A 20,907-nucleotide genomic window follows, 5' to 3' on the forward strand; every position below is an offset into this window, starting at 1 on the left:
GATTGCATCTTGTTTAGAGCTGAGAACATCTTAAAGAAAACCAAAGTTAAACATGGCTCATACTGAAAATCAGATAAAAATGACTACTTACTCCCCTAGCTTTGCCCAGATAGCCAAAGCTACTCTCAGTATAATTTCAGAGCCTTCAAAGAATACTGAATCCCAGATCTTCAGAACTGTATGGTTAGGCAGACAGGTGGCAAACAGTGTCAGAAACCACTGCATTGTGAAGACATTTGTAAGTGGGGGTTCATAGCCTCCTGAAGTTAAAAAAAAAAACAGAAAAAAACAAGTTACTTGAAGTAACTGCAATTTACTATCATTTTACAAGGAGTATAAACTGCATCATAAAATACACCAGACATTGTAGCACTTCTGTTACTGCTCAAAACTTACTTAGTCTGCAGCTGTCCAAAGACAAGCTGAGAACAATGGAAAAATTACATAATCATCTTCCATTATGCTGCACTGCAAAAAACTAAGCAGCATCATTGGCTTTGGACTATAAACCCTGGAATACAGCACCACACTTTTCTCCTTTATTTCAGAAAGACTGTTTCTCCTTCCCCAAAGCCATATGAAATAAAAGCTCCTATCAAAAACAAAAACCCAAACCCACCAACTTCCCCACAAAATGCTGCATTTTTTCACCAACTGATGGCATAAGTCTTTATCTACATGGTGATAAGGTGAAGGTGACCATCTCTGTAAGTCATATGTATTATTTTAATATCCTGGTGTGCTTGTTAAGTTTCAAACAAAATGTAGCATTTCAGGCTGAAACTCTAAAATGTTACTTTTTCGTTATGCTCAGAGAACACTTTGTGCATCCCAGTATCAACTGATGCACTGAAGGCCATGACCAGAGAGGCCAGCCTGTGAAAAAACTTTCAAACAGGAAATAATTTCTTGATACCATTTCTTTGTTTTTCACACAGTTTGGGCATAGACACATGGAACATTGCAGCAGATATTTTCTAAGGTGGAACTCAGGGTGCACTTATCTTCCCAACTGAAAAAGAAACCAAATCAACTAACAGAATAACCTCTTACCCTCCTCAGAACATCCCCACATAAAAGCGCTGTAAGTCTGGATGGAATGCTATGTCAGGAAAAAAAAACCACAATGCAAAGCCAGTTTTCAGATAGGAACCCAAGATATACTTCTGAGTTTTGTACCTGTATATTGGTAAGGATCCAGGTGAAGAAATACTAACCAGCCCTCACTGGCTCTCACATTGTAACTCTTCCCAGAACAGCTATGTGAGCCAGCAACTACACAGAGCAGTAGGAGGACATCTATCCTGAGCTAAGGCAAGAAATTACCTTTCCAAGGCAGCCCTTGTACTAAGCTAAGTGTTAGTGCTGTCCCTCCACGCTTTGTATATTCTTGTAAACACAATTCTGTTTGCAGCTACTGGTGGGACTAAATTCTTTCCCTTTGTTTTTTCCTGGAAGTACACCTATTTATGTTGAGGTTATCAGTAACAGAAGCCATCATATTTTATCTTAAAAATTTAAAATAAAAATTCTAAGCAATAAACTAATATAAATACTTAAAATACTGTATTTTTAAATCAGTGCTCAGATGAAACAACAGCAAGACAGAGTTGAATAGCATTTTCTGTTGAACATACCTCCACTTTCTCTGTTAGCAGCTCTTTGCAGGGTGTCCAAGTGCTGGGACAGTTCAGGAAGCTTCATTCGTAAAAGATCTCGGAAAACAGCCATATCCACAGAGAGAGCACGGAGATTATTGACAAAGTAGCTATCAGGAAGCACCTTATCAATTAGGTAAATCATGATCTGTGGGTAGAAGGAAAGACTATCATGTAGGAAATTACAGAGCAGTTATTTTCTAGGAATAACAGAAAAATAAAATTTCTCTGTTCACTAAAGAATGAATTGGACCCAGTGGCAGCACATGCTTATGGCACCTCCATTTATATGGGGAGAAAATATTATCACTTTGAGCATCCTCAGGTACCCTGTGTATCCACAAACATTCAAGATACAAAGGCCTCTTGAAACTGTCCAGAATTTATGAACCATGAAATTACTGAAATCAATGTCACAGTAAGCTATGCCCAAGCTGGCAGCATTACCCCCACCAAAAACAATTTTTGACACTTCTGATGTTGGAGCTGTTTATGAGATTCTCCACTGCTGGAGAGTCTCACTATCCCTTCTCTGGTTAATGCCACAACTAGAAGACTGATTTTGCAAATCCCCTATTTTGCCTCTCCAAAAAGCAAGGCACTGTTCTTTAAAAAGAAATTCTCCATATATTTTACTGTGATTTGTTACCATATGCTGCACTCCATCTTGTCACTTTAGAAGGTGCTAAATTAAGCAGCGTGAGACATTTTAAGCAGACATCTGTTTCAAGCGAGGTAGCTCAACTACATGGATGGTAAGGAATTAAATGGATACTGTCAAACTTTTGAGAATGAAGAAATGCAACAAAAAACATGCAGAAGCTGATGATTATCATCAGCCTAATGGAAGACACTGACCTTTCACTTCAGGATCTTTTAGGATCTCTGTGGCCACTCTACTAGCCTCATCCAGAGATCCTGCAGTCATCCCATCTGCATCTCTTCTACAATTCTCTCATATGAGCACCCTTACCATGTTTCATAAAGACTTTCATTCTCAAGAGAAGCATTGCACCTTCACGTACAGGAGACAGTCCTCCTTCCAATCCCTCTGTTTTCATAAGAGGCCCACAGAAACAGCCTCTCAGACACAGGACTACCAAGAGCACCACCTGACAGTCTTACTGCTTTCTTTTCTTTCCCAGCTGCTTGTGACCACATACTGCCACTTGTCCTTGAAAGATTTCTCCAGCAATAGCAGTCTTATGTTCCATGTTGTAAAGCATGTGGAACAGTAGTCAACAAAGGCAAATCAACAACTTCTACATGACAGGCTTGTATTTTGTCAGATGCATTACGTAACCTTTGCTGAATAGTGGGTTACCCCACAGTCTTGTGAAAATATGCTTTATATAAAGCATATATATGTTCAGATATATTTCAACCAATGGAAGAGTAACTTAATATAGCAACATTAACTTACAATGTGTTTTAATTAATTCCTGATGACATAAGCTATAAACCCCCATGTTAAAGACACCCTTCTATAAAGGCCTTTGCTCCCTTCCCACTGAATAGCATCCCTTCATTGATCTCTGATATATGAAAGCACAGAGAAGAAGAGAAATCTTTTTCAACACTTAAGTTCATTCTGTTCCACCAACATGTGAACTGCTTTGAGAAGACTTTTTTTTAAAAAGCAGTTCATGTATTTACCAGTTTGCAACAGATACTTTCTTCCTAACACATCTCTACATATTTATTTTTGTTATTTGATTCTGTAGCATTTCCAAGCAATAACATGCAAGAAAAACTTTTTTAAGTTTCAGTATCTATGACTTTAATAGCTTCTACTCATGCAAGATGGGATTTTGTTGCTTACCATAATTTCTGTAGGCTAACTTTGAGGCATCTCCAGGGATTTAACTTAATGCTTACCTTAACTAGCTAACACTCAAGTATCACTGGCTGGGCATTCACTGAAGCTACCATGCTGGGTACTGTGCTGTAGAGCCCCTTGGCATCAGTAACACCTGCTGTTTCCTAGCCCCTGGGAGATGCTTCCCAGACACAGACCTTTTGTTTATAAGGTCCTCCCCAGAAATGGGACCTGACTGGGAAGACCTAAGGATGCCCTTGCTCCCTTAACCCCAGATTCTACAATAACCCCAGCACAGCTACCCCACAGCTACAATCCTCAGGGCACCTTTACAGGCCTCTGTAGCTGTTCACTCACTGCTTCCATTAGGTGGCAGTGACTACAGCAAAACCATCACATACTAATACCAAATTCTTATTTCCTCCCACCCACCCTGCTCCTTTCCTTGCCCTTCCCTCTTCCCTCTGTCTTCTGGGAAAATTCCAACCCTACAAAGCCCACACTAAGCTTGGAAAAGAAATAATTTTTTTCCCATTCTTATTTTTGCCAGGTAAGATCAGTTTTGGTGCAAACAGCCTTCAGGGCTTTACCTCCCTGGGGCAGCCTGGCTCCATTCATTGTCTCCTCCACACAAGGAGCCTGACACAACTCACAATAACAGACAACACAAGGATGCACACAGTTCTAATCATCAACTTGGACTTCGTAAACCTTGGGCAATCCTATTTCCTATAGGATAATGTGGTAAATTACTGTTAAAATATCGAGGAATTCTTAAGCAAGAATTATTAAAAGGAAATTTTACTTTCTGATATAAAGTTGCTATATTATGGTATTTTATTCCTATTACAGGCAGTTGTCTAGAATGAAGGATTAATTATCAGCTAGCTAGACTCTACTGCCACAAGCTTTATATTTTAGGAGCTCTATAATAATAGGAGGACTATTTAGGAGAAAATTTAAATATTTACCCTATTTAAATCATTGTCTAAGGCAAAACAAACAGCTCAGTTTCTGAAGAGTCACAGTCATCTTTCATTAATTTGAGACCAACTCACACGTATGAGCAAATTTATTAAAGGAAATTGCACATTATCTTGCCAAACTTTAAACCATGCCCTGTCCTAAAGTATTTCCATTTTCTGACATATTATAAATTTCATGAAGCTTTGTTTTATTTACAATAAAAACTATCTAAGAAAACAAAACAATGTAAGACTAACCTAGTCCAGAAATTATCTTCAAAGTGACTTACTTTCATTTTGAATATTTAGTGTTTCCCTAGGATTTGCTTTGAAATGTAGCTGATTTATCAACTGCCTCACATGGAGCTGCCACATAAGACGCTGATCATGAAATTTTAATATTTCAGCTACCTATAGTGTTTGCAAGCAGATTTAGAATTGTGGGATAAGATATCCTATAGTAAGTAGCAGTGGTACAATTTTTTTTTTCCAAAAAAAATAGTGACACTGATAGCATTCAAACTACTCTTTTTAGCTGAGACAGGATAACAAAATAAAAAGTTCACCAGTATAAATCAGCTAAGTCTTTTGAGTTGTGCCCTTTTAGTCTGTCTCCAAAATTCACACATTGGTTTATTCTACAGTTCACTAAGTAAAAGCAATCTTCGACACTAAAAGAAATTTTACTCACTTTCAGGGCATCCCCTTCATTGCCCTCCATTACTTCCAGAATAAGTGCAGCTAGTATGTTGAATCCTTGGCAATAGCCAACAGATTTATTCCACCTGGCATAAGCCAGCAAAACACGTTTTAATACCACTCGATCTTGCTCTGCCTCCTGGCCACAGTAAGAACTGCAGCCAGTTCGGTGAAGGTCCTTTAAAGGAAAAAAAGAAAAAATAAAAATTACAAGACAAGCAGAGAAAATGTATTTTCTGTCCCCTGTTAGTTCTCTTTCCTGTCCCAGTTTTCCTTCCATCTCCACCCTCCCAGTACATACTCCCAAAGTTGATGAAAACATTTCTTTTTTAGGCTGTTAAACCTTTATCTTACCCAAAAGAAATAGTTTCAGCAAGCTCTTAAGTAAACAAGTCCCCTAAAAGATGTTTATAACGCATTGCCACAGAAGATGTTAATAAATCTCTGGGTTTCAAACAGGCAAGGCACAACAGCTGCTTAATTTAACAAAAAAGAGCATCTGTTTTTATCAAAGTATAAAAGAACTAGTAGATAACTGACTTTTCCAAACACACAAGCCACAAACTGTGTCCTTGAAATTTAAGAGATTTATAAGTGAAAGGCAAAATGTACAAAATGGCTGACTGCTTTAAATATTAAACATTAATCAGCTGAGAAATACAAATAGGCAAATGTGTTTCACTCCTGTAAAACAACTGAAGAATGCTCATTTGCTGTATTTTAAAATATGCTTTTACTCCCAGAAAACATTTGTGCTTATTTACAGAGAAGGAAAAAACCCACTTATGTTCTTTTGTCTTCATTAACTCCAGCACTTTTTTCAAAATCAAAAGAAAGTAAAAATGAAAGGAAAAAAACCCAGAAATAGCATCTTTTTCCCAGCCAACACTAACCAGACTAGTGCAAAAGGAACAAAGCAGCCAAAAAAAAAAGGGAATTAAGATACGTTTTTTGCCAAAGCAGTTGCAGAGATGAAAATAAATCCAAATTCAAATGTCAACTTTTCATTTAAAAATTAGAAAAGAAATAACAAATTAGCTGGCTACCTTTACTATCTGGATGCCCATAGAGTCATCATCAGGATTACTTCTTTCATTGAATGTGAAACGCATGGTTTTGTCCCAGTCAATGGCTATACTGTGTAAGTACTGATCAGCCAGGGTCAACCAAACCTAGAAAAACATATCGTAAAATTAATTATTTCTCTGACAAAATATAAAGTGTCAAAATATATTGTTAGATGAACCTCATCAGCTTCACCCATACGTGATCTGCTGTTAGATTTGAAATATGCAGAGGAGGATTTTAGCCACAACAGTTTTTGCACGATTAAATTTATACCTTGCTCCCTAGAAAAGAAAGGAAGGAAATGGTCAGCATTAAACATCCAGATCTGTGGGCTGCTTACAAAGATGCAAGTCATCTGTCAGTGAATTCACAGGAGACCTCCAAAATGGATCCTCTGTCAGTTCAGACCTTCTATCCTCATAACAAACAAAGAGTTTGATAAAAGGATAACGCTGCTGCTGGCTTTCCTCAAACTCAACCATGGATATGTCTCCTGGAATTCCCAAAAGAAATCTAGCAGTGTTGGTGCTTCTCTTTATCAGAAGTCTCTTCTGATGAGTTTGCAGAACAAATAGCATCTAGTATTCACCATTTGGGATTGATCTGAAAGCATGACTTGGATCAAAACAGCTTACTTTTACAAGAGGGCTTCCTAAACTGTTGGTGCTACAGGGAGTTCTGAAACAAACATATTCACGACTCTTAAAGCCTAATAATTGCCAGAACAGATTTATGCATGTGTATCCAAGACAAAGGCTGGACCTTTATTAAAAATTTGAAAACTTCCTGAACCATGAAAGGCACATGACAGACCATACAATGACAACAAGTAACAACAAAGGACCTTTTTTCAAGAAACTGAAAGAAATCATGAAAGCAAACTGGTCAAGTTTTATATCAGCCATTAATTCACTCAAGTGAGAAAAGAAATTTAGACACTTCCCACAGATTTAAACACTGAGATAGCTGCATGGTGAAGGAATTTATAGACAGCTCACAGAATCTCATGTTTTCTGCATTTAAATATCTGTTTCTACACTTTTGTAAAGCCACTCATGTGGAGGAATGCCACTGTTCTGCCTCCCAACAGCCTCAGCACTGCTGACACCCTACTGATGTTGTTTGACTGGATTCTTTATCTCTGCCAGCCCACATGCCACAACAATAGTGCAGATGTCAACCTGCTCCTTTTGTTGACAGCAAAGGAGGCAACCAGCAGGCTGCCACCACAAAATACTTCCTCTATTTTGGTATCTACCTTAAAATCATTGTGAACCCGGGGAATGGCAGTAAAAAGACAACACCTCTTTTCATCACTACTTCATTGGTTAGTATCATGTGAGCATGTGAGCAAACACAGAGATGGGCAGAGTGAAAAGGAAAGACAGATCTGAGCTGGATGATGTGGCAGAGCACACACAAGTCTGCTGATTACACAGAACTTGGGGGAGTGGCTGATAAGCCCAAGGACACCTTGACAGCATGGAAAAATGGTCTAACAAGAACCTCATTAAGTTCAACAAGAAGAGCAATATCCTGTCTCTGGGAAGAAACAATCCCAAGCATCAATATATGTTGGGGACACCCAGTTGCAAAGTATCTCTGCTATGCAGGAAGGCTGAGAGAGCTGGGAGCATTCAGAATGGAGAAAAGGCAGCTTTGGGAAAATCCTGCCAGTGTGTATAAACACCTGAAAGGAGGGTGCAAGGAGGAGGAAGCCAGGCTCTTGTCATCTGTACCAGTGACTGGATTGGAGATAATAGGCACAAACAGAAACACAGGAGGTTCTCCTCAAACATCAAGAAACACATTTTCACTGTGAGGGCAACTGAGCACTGACACAGATTTCCCAGAGAGGTCGTGGAATCTCCGTCCTTGGAGATATTCAGAAGTTACCAGGACACAGTCCTTGGCAACCAGCTGTAAGTGGCCCTGCTTGGGCAGAGGGGTTGGACCAGATGACTGCAGAGGTCCCACCCAAACTCAGCCCTTCTGAGATTCTGTGACCTCTGCCACTCATGTACCACAGAAAGTGCCTGAGACACTTTCTGGAGCTTGGGAAAAGAATATTTCAGGAAAGAAAAAAGGCTATTAGATGGGTATAAGAATTCATTGAAGTTGTATATTAAAAATAAATTCATCGTGGTGCGAGGAAAACAATGCCATGAAGTCTTCTCTTCCTTCTCCCCTGATTTGTAAAGAAGTACAATTCGGTTTGGAAAGACAGAAAAAACAGGAAAAAGAAATTAAGCTGATACATCAGAAATATGTGGAACTATATTATTTATATATTATTTATATATTATTTATATAATACATATAATTTATATAATAGATATAATTTATATTATATATAAAATTATAATTTATCATTACAATTACACAATTATAATTTATAATTTTATATAATATATAATATTATTATATATTATACATGGAACTACATATTTTATAAATCTTTAAAAAATAATTTTTAGTAAAACTGTGTTTTTAAAGCTGAGATTGTGTGATTCATTTTTTAAGAAAAAATTAATAGACATGCCTCTTTTTATACTAGGGGACTTCAAATGTTGAAGAATGCAATAAAGTCTGGCAAAATCCCAATGGACCCTTTTCTACAACACTCAGTGCAATTTCCCATTAATGATGCACTCTTCCATTCTACATCACTCCTGACTTTGAACTTCCCTAATTTTGGTAATCTGTCTTTTCCCCAACAACTGTTTCTATAAGCATTCTTGTCAACATTAAGCATCTATCAACTTCACCTTTGTAAGTGTGACATCCTACACTGCAGATATGTTCTCCTTTCAGTTATCTTCAGCTGTGGGGGCAATTTCACCAGTTCAATTTCTTGAGACTGACAGTATGAGGCAATAACATCTGCATCAGAACAAGTTACCTAAGCCTCAAGCAGAAAGAACCCAACTATTGAAAACATCATGTTTACCTGTCTCCTCAGCCTTTCCATCTGCCCTGTGAAGCTGTCACTGAATAACAAAAACAAGGAAAAATCCGCAGTAAAACTTAAAAGGTCCAAATATTCATTACAAAACCCACTAGCAGATAATATTGATGTAATTCAGCTCTCCTGAGAAACCTGCAGGCAATATGGCCCACAAGGCACAGCGGTCTACCTACCTTTCTCCTCCATTCCTTTGGGATGCCTGTGGGCAGTCTGGCCACTGCTTTGAGGGCATCATGCCACTAAAAGAAAAAGCATCCCAAAATGTAAAATATCCATTATTAGTTTAATGCTACAGCATAGCAACATTTGCTACCTTGCAGACATGCACATTCGTTTCATTTTGCTGCACACATGTCAGAGTTTAACTGCTTAATCCACTCACAGGGAAGATGCAGATTAACTACTTGATGATTTGACTAAAGTATAATATTCTAGGACACAAGGATTTAGGAAATATCTGAGCAAACAATGAAAGCCTATTCCATTTTCTGAATACAAATGAAACAGCTCTTGATGCAATTGCAAATAATATGCTGATATTATGATGACAAATGCACTTCTGAACTAGGCAAGCACCTTGATTGCTGAGAACCCACTCCTTCACAAATTCAAGAAAAAAATAAATCAAATTACCTGCTGAAAACCATTTTGACCTAAAGATGGCTCAAGAGTGAATTTCAATTTTGTATCAACCCCTGGAAAGAAAAAAAACCACAAAAAATCTCATTACTTCATTTAGCTCAGAAGACAAAAAGAAGCCAAAAAACCCCAAACACAAAAATCCCACAGTTAAAACAAGAACACAAAATTTTATCTTCCTATTTTAACAACTACATTTCAACCTGTTTTGGTGAATTTTGTCTTCACAGTAGATTCAAGGAACGTGGTAAGAAGTACACGGACAAAATGCTTTTAAAATGCAGTAATGTTCTCTTTAATGATGTAGCCTGGCACAACTTATTTCACTAATATTCATATAGTTCACTGGTCTACAAACTATACTAGTACACTGCAAACTGTCATATGCATCCACAGAAAAATACACATGCACAGACAGTTTCTTTTCATCTATGCCAGCTTCTTGACATTACGTCAATCAAAACTAATTTATAAGTTTGGTGTGTGAAAATTATTTTACTGTCAAGAATATAATTTTTTTCAAATTCCTCAGACTATAACACACATTTGGTAGTACTGTTATTTAAGCTTAGATTTTATTTTGGCCATATGAGCAAACTATTTTACTTGTTATGAAGCAGGCCTAGTAATTGTTCATGCAATATTACGTAAAATACCAGAATCTCAAGTGGATCCCAACATGGCACTGGAGTATGCCAGAACATGATCAACAGTAAAATGTTTAATTTGCTTTCCATCCCACACTTTGAACGTACAATTCCTCGATCCTTCAAATGCCGCTGTCCAGACCTCAGGTGCTGAACACAGCACAGATCACATTCCCTCCCTCCCATCGGCTGGCATGAAGGATGAAGCCCTCTTTTATTTTCCCTACACAATTTAACGCAATTGTTCCATATTTACAATTATGTTATGCATAGCTTCTCATCTTTCCAGAATACGAAGCCAAACAGTTTTAACATAGAAATATATATATATACATACACACACACAGAAAACCCAAACTGATTGTAATCCTGCAAGGTTTTAAGTATTTAACATCCATGCTAATCAACTCACCAGTAATACCCAGTTCTTTGGAGGTCTAAACCTACAAGTGTGACAGAAAACCCAACTGTAGTGGCATTTGCTATTTATGGAATGTAAAATGCCTTTGAGCATTTGCATACTGAAGTGGTAAGTAATTTTAACCTTACTACCTGATAATTATATACTTAAAGACAAAAGCTTTTTCTCCATGCCTTTTTTTTTCTTTGTTGGGGTTGAGTGAATAGAAACAAAGAAAAAAATCACACAAACTCCAGCACTGTTTAAAATTTTAGCGTTTTAGAATTGCATCACTGAGACCTGGGGATTAGTGCCCTTGTTTCCCTGCTTCAGATCTAAAAGACATGCTTGTCAGACTTAGAAAAATAAAGACTTCTAACCATAATAGATATGTCTTGAAAAAACATGGAAGGATTAATAGCTATTCCTGGAAGTAACTGTTTATTAGTATTCCTTCCCATGGCGCAATGGCACTCGGCAGGGGCTCCTAATAGATAAATCTTTTCATAATAATTCAAAGCAATGTAACAATGGCAACAACCTAAGATTAAATTGTATCACGTTTGCTGAAATTGGAAAATGTGAACTTCATTCTCAAGCAAAAAAAAGTAAGTAATGTAAAACCCTAATAGATACAAAAATACATCATGACCGAGAACTCCTTTTGTTAAAGTAACAAATGCTGACACATTATCTAACACTACCTTGCAGCAAAGAACCAATAGCCTTCCAAAATAACCATGTATTCATCTCAACCCAGCAGCCAGATATTAATTGCTCACAGTTTTCTAAGACTTAAAAGGTCCCAGTAACAACTTTTCTGTCTGTTTTAGAATCTTCCTAAGAAAGACACAAGCAGATACTTCCAGGTCTTCAAAAGATCAAGTACAGCAAAATAAAAGCTCAGAGCAAGGAAAAATCTATCTATAATTACATAAGCATCATGACCAGAGAGCTCACACTACAGTCAAAGTACATATCCCTCCTGAGACTGAAATGAGACCCTTCAAATGAGACCCTTGATTAAATGAGACTGAAACGAGATCATCCATCTACTAAAGTTAATTAAATCACAGCAAACAATTAAGACAGGTGTGAAAATTACTGCAAATGAGAATTGCATCACATGGTAACACCAGACTATGCAGCACACTCTCTTCAGCATGGTGAGGAATTGCTTGGTTGGTTACATGACAACCTCTTGTAAAAGCCACAGAATCTGTGTCCCTTTATTTTTTCTCCATTAGAAGTACTTTCCAAATCAAATTATGTGACAATTTTGGGGGAGGGGAGGGGAACAACCATGGGGAATAAACCTCAGAGCATATACAAATTGTTCTTCATTCCCATCCATTTTAAAGAATTTATATTTCCTAAAATCAAAAAATTACAACATTGCTTAATAAAAAATACAGCAAGTAAGCATGTAAAAAAAGCTGCAACCATACAGAGAGAGCAAGGAAGGTAACCAGAAAAACAGGAGCAGCATCTCTTTGCCCGTTACTTACTTCTGGCACAAGAATCATCTTGCTACATGCAGTTTCTGCACTCTGCTCAAGGAACTTGTCCCTGAGCTTCAGAGCTTCAAGGAAACTAATGCCTATCCCTAACTCAGCCTCTCTTGGTTTCCTAATCCTTCCTTTCTCCATCATTCCCCTTTTTTTATTCAGTTGTCTTCTCTCCATAAAATAACTTAGATTCCCCAATAGTTTCTTCCCCCTCAGTACCCCACACCCATTCAATCCTACTGCATGCCTGCACCTATTTTCACTGGATTTTCCCATGTCTAACAATCCTCCATCTTTGGGTCACATTCCTCTCCCTTACATAAACATATGCTTTTTGCAAAAAAACACCCCTTCAGGCTTTAAGAGAACTTTTCCTCCCAGCTCCTTGGCAGGGACAGTCTGGCCTAGATGCACCACACATAGAGCAGTAGTTCTTACTTTAAGTGTTGTCAGTACAACTCAGCCCGTTCACATCAAATCAGCCAGGCTATAGTGTCATTTGACATATTAAATATCACCTCCACACACTTTCAACTTATTCTTCATGTCTGAGAAGCATATTAACTCATAACAGCAGGAGTATGCTGGGAACACTCTGGAATTATGAGCTCCATGAATACAAGGACACACAAAGGTACATGCTTGACAATAAATTTCTGAAAGGTAGGGGAATGCCAAAATAAGCTCTGTTCAATGCCCTTCCAAGCCTGTCACCAGAAACCACTGCAGAAAAGTTATAAAAAAATAAAAGAATTTAAAATAAGGAAAATATAACCCCCCCCCAACCACAGTCCTTTCCTGTGTAAAATACACAATAACTCCTGACAAGAAAAGGCTGTAAGAGGGAAGATTATATTCCTAGGATTCCCAAACCCTCAGTCTTCCTCTGTATAACCAAAATGTAGCACAGAACCACACAAAGAGCCACAAGAGAAGAGAAAAATACTGGCAGCCTCGTACCTGGGTGACAGAAACAAATTCTCAGTGCACCCCCAGCAACATTAAACAAAAGAATAGGGCAAAATCTGGGATTTTTTTTAGCAATATGAAACCAGAAGAAAGTGTAGGAAGGTGATGTGTTTTGATGCATGTCTGTGAGCTATACAGATGTAGCTTTAAACTTGCAAAGTAGCACTATAGGTTCTCAGCTGTACTTCACAGCTGTTGAAACCTCTCCCACAGAATGCAAATAAATATTTTATCAAAAATAAACAAGGAAAAAGGCCTAAAGCAGATTTGTGTGCAGCAGGAGCCCATGCTCAAGGAAAGAGAAGTGTCAACGTAAACTATGCTGCTTGATGTTTCAGGAAGATTCTTAGCCTTGCAATTTATCTCTAAAAGTAACATCCTGATTAACTCTGTATGAAACCACTTCTACCAGGAGCCAGAGCTCACTGAGATGTATCAAAGCACATCTAAAACCTCCAATCTAGAAAAACTTCACAATACAGACAGCTAACAAAGACATTAAGTAAATCTGAAGAATATTTCATCCAGCTTATTTTTAAAGGGTTCATTAGCTGTCCCATCTCCACCACTCTATGAAAACATGTATCCTGAATGGGGTTATTGTCTTTACCTACATGTGAACAATATGGAAACCCCAAACCAGGGGGATTTTTAGGACCATGGCATTCATAGTTACACCCAATCACATCCCCTGGTCTTTGTGTGAGTGTAAATACATGAATGTCATTATCCAGATAACGTCATTACCTGGGATAATATCAGGCTGCTGTTGGAGCAGGGGTCTTTGAGAATTACAATTCAGGAAATCTCCTTGAAAACAGCAACCCCAGAAATCTACCAAAATGTATCTGAGACCTTATTAATAACAGCTTCTGAAACCCATCTCAAACACAGAGGCAGTGAGCACTGTGTGCTTGATGCACACACAGCTAATACAATGGGAAACTGATCTTCATTTATTTCCATGTAGTGCTCCATGTTTCAGTGGATCTCTGGCTTGCATGCTTTGTAAATGCCTAAAATTAGGCAACAGATCCACAACGTTTTAGCTACAAGTAACAGCTCTAACACGGTAAATTGAATTTAAATTTCTTGATATTTCATTTTTTAAAAAATCCAAAATTTTGATGGCAGGCAACTAGAATCTAGCACTCACTCACGATCACCCATCTGTACTTCTGTTGAGAGCCTCCCTCCCGCGAGTAAACACACGTCGTTTGCTGACCATCCAGTTCTTAAAAGATTTGGATACTGAATGGGGATCTAGAAAACATAGCTGCAGAGCTGATGCCTTCCCCTTGGTATAGGCATGGTTGCAAATTTAGACAACACCCTACCGCAGACAAAGGCTGGGCGGGAGGAGGGGTCTCCGGCAGGTCAAGAGGTAGCAGGTTTATCAGGAAAGGTCTGGGGAGGCTGCGAGGAGACTTCGGGGAGGGACTGACACAAAGCTGGGTCGCCGAGCCCGGGAGAGAGGAGACGAGAGAGAAAGGCACTGGGGACAGACGACACAAAAGCGCTGCGAGGCGGCGACGCCGGGCGGGAGGAGCAAGGAAAGGACCAGGAGATGGGGAGAGCGGAGCGGGCATGGCGGGCCGGGCGGGACAGGAGCAGGAGGAGCCCCCCGGGGCAGGGGCAGCGCGCTGCCTGCCCGCAGGGCCCCGCCAAGCCCGGCCTCCCGCCGGGGCCCGGCCCCGCTCCCCGCCGCGGAGCCTCGGCCGCTCCCCAGCCCGGGGCCGCCTCGCAGGCCCCGCTCCGAGCCCCGGGCCGGCGCAGCCCGGGCGGGAGCCCCGCGCTCCGGACCCGCAGCCGGCCCCAGGCCGCGACCGCGGCGCCCCGCGCCGGCCGGGCCCCGCCGGGGCTGCCGCAGCGGCGGCCGGAGAGGCGAGCCTGCCGCGGGCCGGGGCCGCCCCCGGGCGCTGCCCCCCGCGCCTACCCGCGGCCCTCATCGCCCGCCGGCCGCCTCCTCCTCTCCGAGCCGACCCCGAGGCCCCGGCGGCTCCCCCCGCCCCGCTAAGCCGCTTACGGGGCGGCAGCCGCAGCCTCGGCCGGCCGGCGCGGGTACCTGGCTCCAAGGTGCACAGCAGGCGCGGCGCGGTCCGGGAGATGCAGCTGCGCTTCTTGAGCACATTGCTGAGGATGGTGCCCACGCCGCCGCCCGAGCTCTGCCGCTTCAGGCATCGCCCCCCGCGCCGCAGCGAGCCCGTGAGCCTGTCCTGCCGCATGGTGCCCGGGGCAAGCCCTAGGGCGGCGGGCTGGGGGGCATGGCGTGCGGGGACCCGCACTGCAGACTGCCAAGTCCCAGTGCCGGAGAGCAGAGGGAGGACAAGGAGAGAAGAAAGACAAAAAGGGGAAAAAAAAAAAAAAAAAGCTGTTCCCGCCCACAACACTAGCATCACTGCCTGAATAAACCAGCAGCCTCTCCTCCTCCTCCTCCTCCAGCACCACCTGGAATGCAGCGGGCGAGGGGAGCAGCAGCTCTGGTTAGAAATGAAGGGAGCCCCGGGGGCAGTGGTGGGGCTCCGCTGTGCCAAGGGGCTTCGGGACAGCTGCACAAGCCCCGGGCTGCGCGGACACCGCCCGACACGGGCAATGCGGACACGGCGCGCTTGATGCCTGCTAACAGGGGCAATACTGACATTTCTGCCGAGAATGAAACGAGCTAAATATCCCCCAAAGGGTCTTCTCACCTGGTACTCGGGCCTACAGCTGGACATATATAGATAATCCTGCTGCCTTTTTCAAAAAGCTGTCTTGGGAAGGAGTCTGACCAGCGCTATCAGACCACGGAGCAGGGGGAGAGCAAAGAGTTTAACAGCATGTCAGTGCCAGGGCAGGCTGGGGTCCTCTCAGCGACAGCCCCAGCAGCAGCACAAGCAAGCATGCTGCACAGCTTCAGTTTTTCACCCACCAGCGAAGAGACCCAGAACATCCTCTGCACAAACCACAACAATCCTCAGCTAAAAAAACAGCCTTTTCCATGAATCTACATTGCAACTGCACTCACAGGTAACACGCCAGGCACTAAATAGTTAAAAGAAGCTATTCAAAAGCACTTTATTAGATGCATTTTCCAGTGCAATTTGGCCTAAGAGCATCTTAAAAGGGTTTCAGAGATTCTCAAAGTAGAGGTTTGATTGACAAGAAGGAAAAACATTTGAAATAATGGTAGTTTTTATAACCTAAACCACTCAGCATTTTTGTGGAAGGAGAGCAGATTTATCACACTACATTAGTCAGGTTCAAAGGCCAAACTACCAGAAGTCTCAGTCTACCTGCCAACAACTGTAGCTTTGAAACGTTTTTCTCCTTTATTAAAAAGTTGTGTTCCTCAGTCACATTATAAAGAGAGAAAACTGGCAATGGATTAGCAGTAAAGCTAATTATATAAAAGACACACAATATAAAACACAGAATCAAGCCTCTTTTTAAAATCAGTTATAACTATTTTTAGAAGCCACTGTTCAGCTTTCAGAGAAGTGTGATTTTGATCATGCCTCTTTAAATATCTGCTTGGGTTTTGGAGAAAAGTCACTACATTTGAGCTGTTAGCTTGCACTCTGAATAGATAATTAAGTCTGTGTGTCGGTGGTTCTTTTTTTAACAAAGGTGACACTTCCCTGCTGATGTAGATGATGCAAATCACTTTATTTCAGTGCCAGCTGGAGATGATGATTTAGTGGTTAAAGCATCAAATTTGAAATCAATTAGTCTCCCTAGGTGTACAGATTGTACCAATGGGACTATAACAGCAACATTTAAATACAGAAATAGCCATATTATCTCTGTAATATTATTCTCCTCTTGCTTGAGCGCCTTTTGCAAATAGCGCCACATCTTTCTTGGATCATTTCAAGACTAACTATTCCAACACCACACACTGTTGCCCAGTCTTGGAAGCCATAACCAAAATTTCAGAAACCACTCATTATCCAGACAGTGGGAATCAGTCATCACACTAAACTGTGTCACCTCCAATTTTTAAACAATTAAAAATCAGGTCTAAGAAAGATATCAATATTTAGCTGATGAAGATAACCAGCTCTCAAAATGAGAATTCAGTATTCCCATCATTGCTATTTCTCCTACTTGTCATCTTGTCTCTACAAGTAAACTGGAAACAATCAGGACAATCATACTGTGACTGGGCACAGAGATACTTCCAAGCACACCATTAAGGAGCTTTCCCGCATGCCAGCCAATTAATACAATGTTATTCTGAAGGAAAAAGTGCAAAAATCGAACTTCAGGAGACAAAATGAAGAAGCCAAGCCATACTAATAGGTTTGATGACTCACTGGATCATTAGTACAAATGGATTTTAGATGCAGGGGGATAAGCCTCCCATTAAGCATACATATACATATCTTCAGGGCTAGAACCTGGCCTCTAGAAAAGTGGATGGCGCTGGGGTTTAATCACTGATCAGGCAAAGCCTCTAATCTGCCTGTGGCAGGACATGCCAACCATCATGCATCTAATTTGATCCACTAGTGCATGGAAGTCTGGTCATGTCCACAAGCCCTCATCTGCATTTACTGACAAGACAGATGACATTCAGAAAGGATTTTGAGGGAAAAAAAAATCAAAAACTTTTGGCTAGGCAAGATATTTCATCTCCAGTATTTTGTAATAATTAACCTGGGACTTTGCTTTTTTTCCCCCCTCTGTAGTTCGTGTATTCCCTCTGACACAAAAGAGTCACTTAGTGAAAAACCTTACCTCCTCATTCGGTACCTCTTTACAGCCTTACCACCATCTGCCACACATGCCATTTTAAGGCCAGAATTAAAAATACTATGTGTATGCTTGTTCCTTTGTTGCAATCAAAGGGTGGTCGGTCCCAAGGTCAATGCCAGGTTTTGACCAACTCCATTTACCTTAAACGTCTCCATTCTTTAGCCCACTTGTGTCTGCACTGGGACAATGAGGTAAAACACGGGCTGCCAGAAAGTGACAATGAGTACAAACAGATGGGGCAGTGGCAGGAACAGAAGGACAGCCAGCAGAAATGGGGCCACAGAGCAATCTACTTTTAAAGAATCTATTTGTTTGCATGGAGCTTTAACTGCCCAAGCCCGAGATTACTAGAAGAAGGCACAATTCACCACTTCTCTTCTGATGTGTGCTAAGAAGACTGAATGTAATTAAAATACTAAAAATGGCAAGATATCTTCAGCTGGGTCACTGTATTTCATCTTCAGCTGGGTCACTGTTCATTTCATGAACTCCACATCTTCCCCTTTATTTCACAGAAAATTGTAGAGACCTCTCTTAATTCTGATTTGCCTCACAACATCCCAGTAAAACAGTCAAAGTCTGGGAAGAAAGCTTATTTGCCACAATTCTCAATACCAATGTCAGCAAAAATACTTAAAATTACATGTACCCATGAAAAAATAGAGTAAATATATTGTATGATAATACTGTAATATGATTCATCCAAGAGGATTTTGGAAATTACACTTAAACAGCAGCACTCCAGCAGCTGATGATACAGCAAATATCAGAAAGAAATATATATCAATAGGATGAGGGGGAAAAACGTATTGCAACCACAAGGGAAAACCTATTATATTGATCAAATCTGCCAAGTCCCAGAGCTCAATATACTACTTTAAAGAGCCCAAAAAATGTATCCACAAAATGTAACTCTATTACCACAGGGTTTCAAACAGCTCGACAGAAACTAGCAAATATACCAACATATGTTTTGACATGTATTGTAGTTCACCATGAGGCTCAAAAGAAAAAAATATTTCACTTTCAAATGACAGTATACAAGAAATGAAATACGTCCACATTAGAGACAAGAAAAGGTAAACCAGTCTGAGATTCTCCCAGAAGGCAAAACTATTTTAAATACATTTAGCCCATTAAACCATCTCCACCACTGGGGCACAAAATTCCTATCCTACCCAGTCTATGCATGTTCTATTATTAAACATCCCCTCTGAAAAAAAACCAGCCCTGCTTCCTTCTGCTTGATCCTGAAAGCCTAAAAACAAGCACAACCCACCTGGAGTTTCACACTCCTCCAACACACAAGATGGAGCCACCTCTGACAGCTTGAAAAGAGGTTTCTGGCTTATGGGGTCCTTGACACCACAGGGGCACAGGTGCTACAGCAATGCTACAGCATCAGCACAGGAGTTCCCTTGAACACAGAAGCCTGTGGGGTGGCAGAGCCCAGCACTCCTCCCACCTGGGCCTGCAAGGGAGCAGCCCCTCCTGCAGGGCCCATACTGCTCTGCCCACAGCCCCCGGTACTGATGTGCTTCCTCAGAGTGCAGGGAGTGTGTGCTGGGATCCTCCAGCTCCCTGCACCTACCCTGGGGAACACCAAGCACAGAGCCTGTGGCACTGCTTCATGTGTCTGTTTGCATCACTGCTGCAGGAGCACCTGCCTATGCAGAGATTTGCGCCATGCAGAAGGAGAAACATGATTATGGACTAACAGATTCACTTCTGCCAGCAAGCTGGTTTCTGTTGCCAGACGAGTAATCCAGGGTTGTCTTTAACGCACAAAGGATGGTTCCAGAAAAAATACAAAAACTAATTTTTGCTACTGTATTTGTGCCTAGAGAAGGTTAATTCTACACACTTGTTGAAAACAGGAGAAATGGCTCAGGAAAATGGTTCAGGGTGTTCACACACTACATTCTCATCAATACAGCTGTAATATTTTACAGCTTTTCATTGCATTAGTCATCATCTGTATGACTTTGTACACAAATATCACAAAAGAGGTCAAGACCTCACTATATCCTATATTAAATATCACAGACAAAAGCTGCAGAGCCAATTCTTGTCTGCAAAGGTATTCAGCAAAAATATAAACTACACAATGGAGAGGAAATAACATCTATGATTTCCAGGAACAGAGAACAAAATTTATATTATTTAGTCTAAGAAAGCATGCAGCTAGTCAAATGTTTCCACTTCCTTTAAACTTCAGGCACCTAACCTTATTACTTACTTCCCCTTCCAAAACTGAGAGCATGGTAATTACACTTTAATACAGCCTTCTTTTTAAGGAAGCCCTAAAACAGCACACTTGTTCTTGGTGACTTATGGCAGAGAAGCTAGGAAATTCTCTTCTTTACAGGTAGGATATCTGAAAAAGAATATTGCTTGCATGTTGTTTAGCCATATCTATTGAGGACTAATCTAGAGACAATAATTTAAATAGTACTGCTTAGTATGGTATATATCTTTCAACAGGAAATTCATCTACAAGACGCTCACAACTGCATATACACTACATGATCCTTCAGCCATCACAGTCAGGATTCAGAACTTCAGACTCAAGATTCTTTGTTATGATCTTTAGTTGTGGGATTTGGGGATTTTTTACCTAATTCTCCCTTTTCTTCCCATACACATTATCCACTCTTCCCTCCTGTACTACACAGTTGCATGCACTAGGACAGGATTGATGAGAGCAGACAAGAAGGTCCCCTCAATAGAGCTAGCACACAAGTGTAGGTTATAATTTATTTTTTGGGAATGATGGACAGTTGCATCTAGTAAGTGTATTTTCAAGTTGAATAATGTTCATAGTCAT

General features: G+C 40.7%; 1 protein-coding gene across 8 annotated transcripts in view; it reads right to left on the minus strand.

The window, feature by feature from the left end:
* The window catches only part of TBC1D30 (TBC1 domain family member 30), a 52,365-nt gene that overhangs the window by 14,315 nt on the left and 17,143 nt on the right, over positions 1 to 20,907 (minus strand). For 3 of the 8 annotated variants that reach the window (XM_063155121.1, XM_063155126.1, XM_063155125.1), the window contains exons 3-8: positions 9,811 to 9,872; positions 9,351 to 9,416; positions 6,188 to 6,313; positions 5,134 to 5,319; positions 1,638 to 1,806; positions 92 to 260 (exon numbers count right to left, since the gene is read on the minus strand). In XM_063155121.1, coding sequence (XP_063011191.1) covers positions 92 to 260; positions 1,638 to 1,806; positions 5,134 to 5,319; positions 6,188 to 6,313; positions 9,351 to 9,416; positions 9,811 to 9,872 — 778 coding nt within the window. Of the gene's footprint in view, positions 1 to 91; positions 261 to 1,637; positions 1,807 to 5,133; positions 5,320 to 6,187; positions 6,314 to 9,350; positions 9,417 to 9,810; positions 9,873 to 15,405; positions 15,682 to 20,907 lie in introns of those variants that run through there. The other 5 variants (XM_063155123.1, XM_063155122.1, XM_063155128.1 and 2 more) reach the window with 3 other exon arrangements.

Source organism: Melospiza melodia, chromosome 4 (assembly GCF_035770615.1).
Source record: "Melospiza melodia melodia isolate bMelMel2 chromosome 4, bMelMel2.pri, whole genome shotgun sequence".
In the NCBI taxonomy this organism is placed as follows: domain Eukaryota; kingdom Metazoa; phylum Chordata; class Aves; order Passeriformes; family Passerellidae; genus Melospiza; species Melospiza melodia.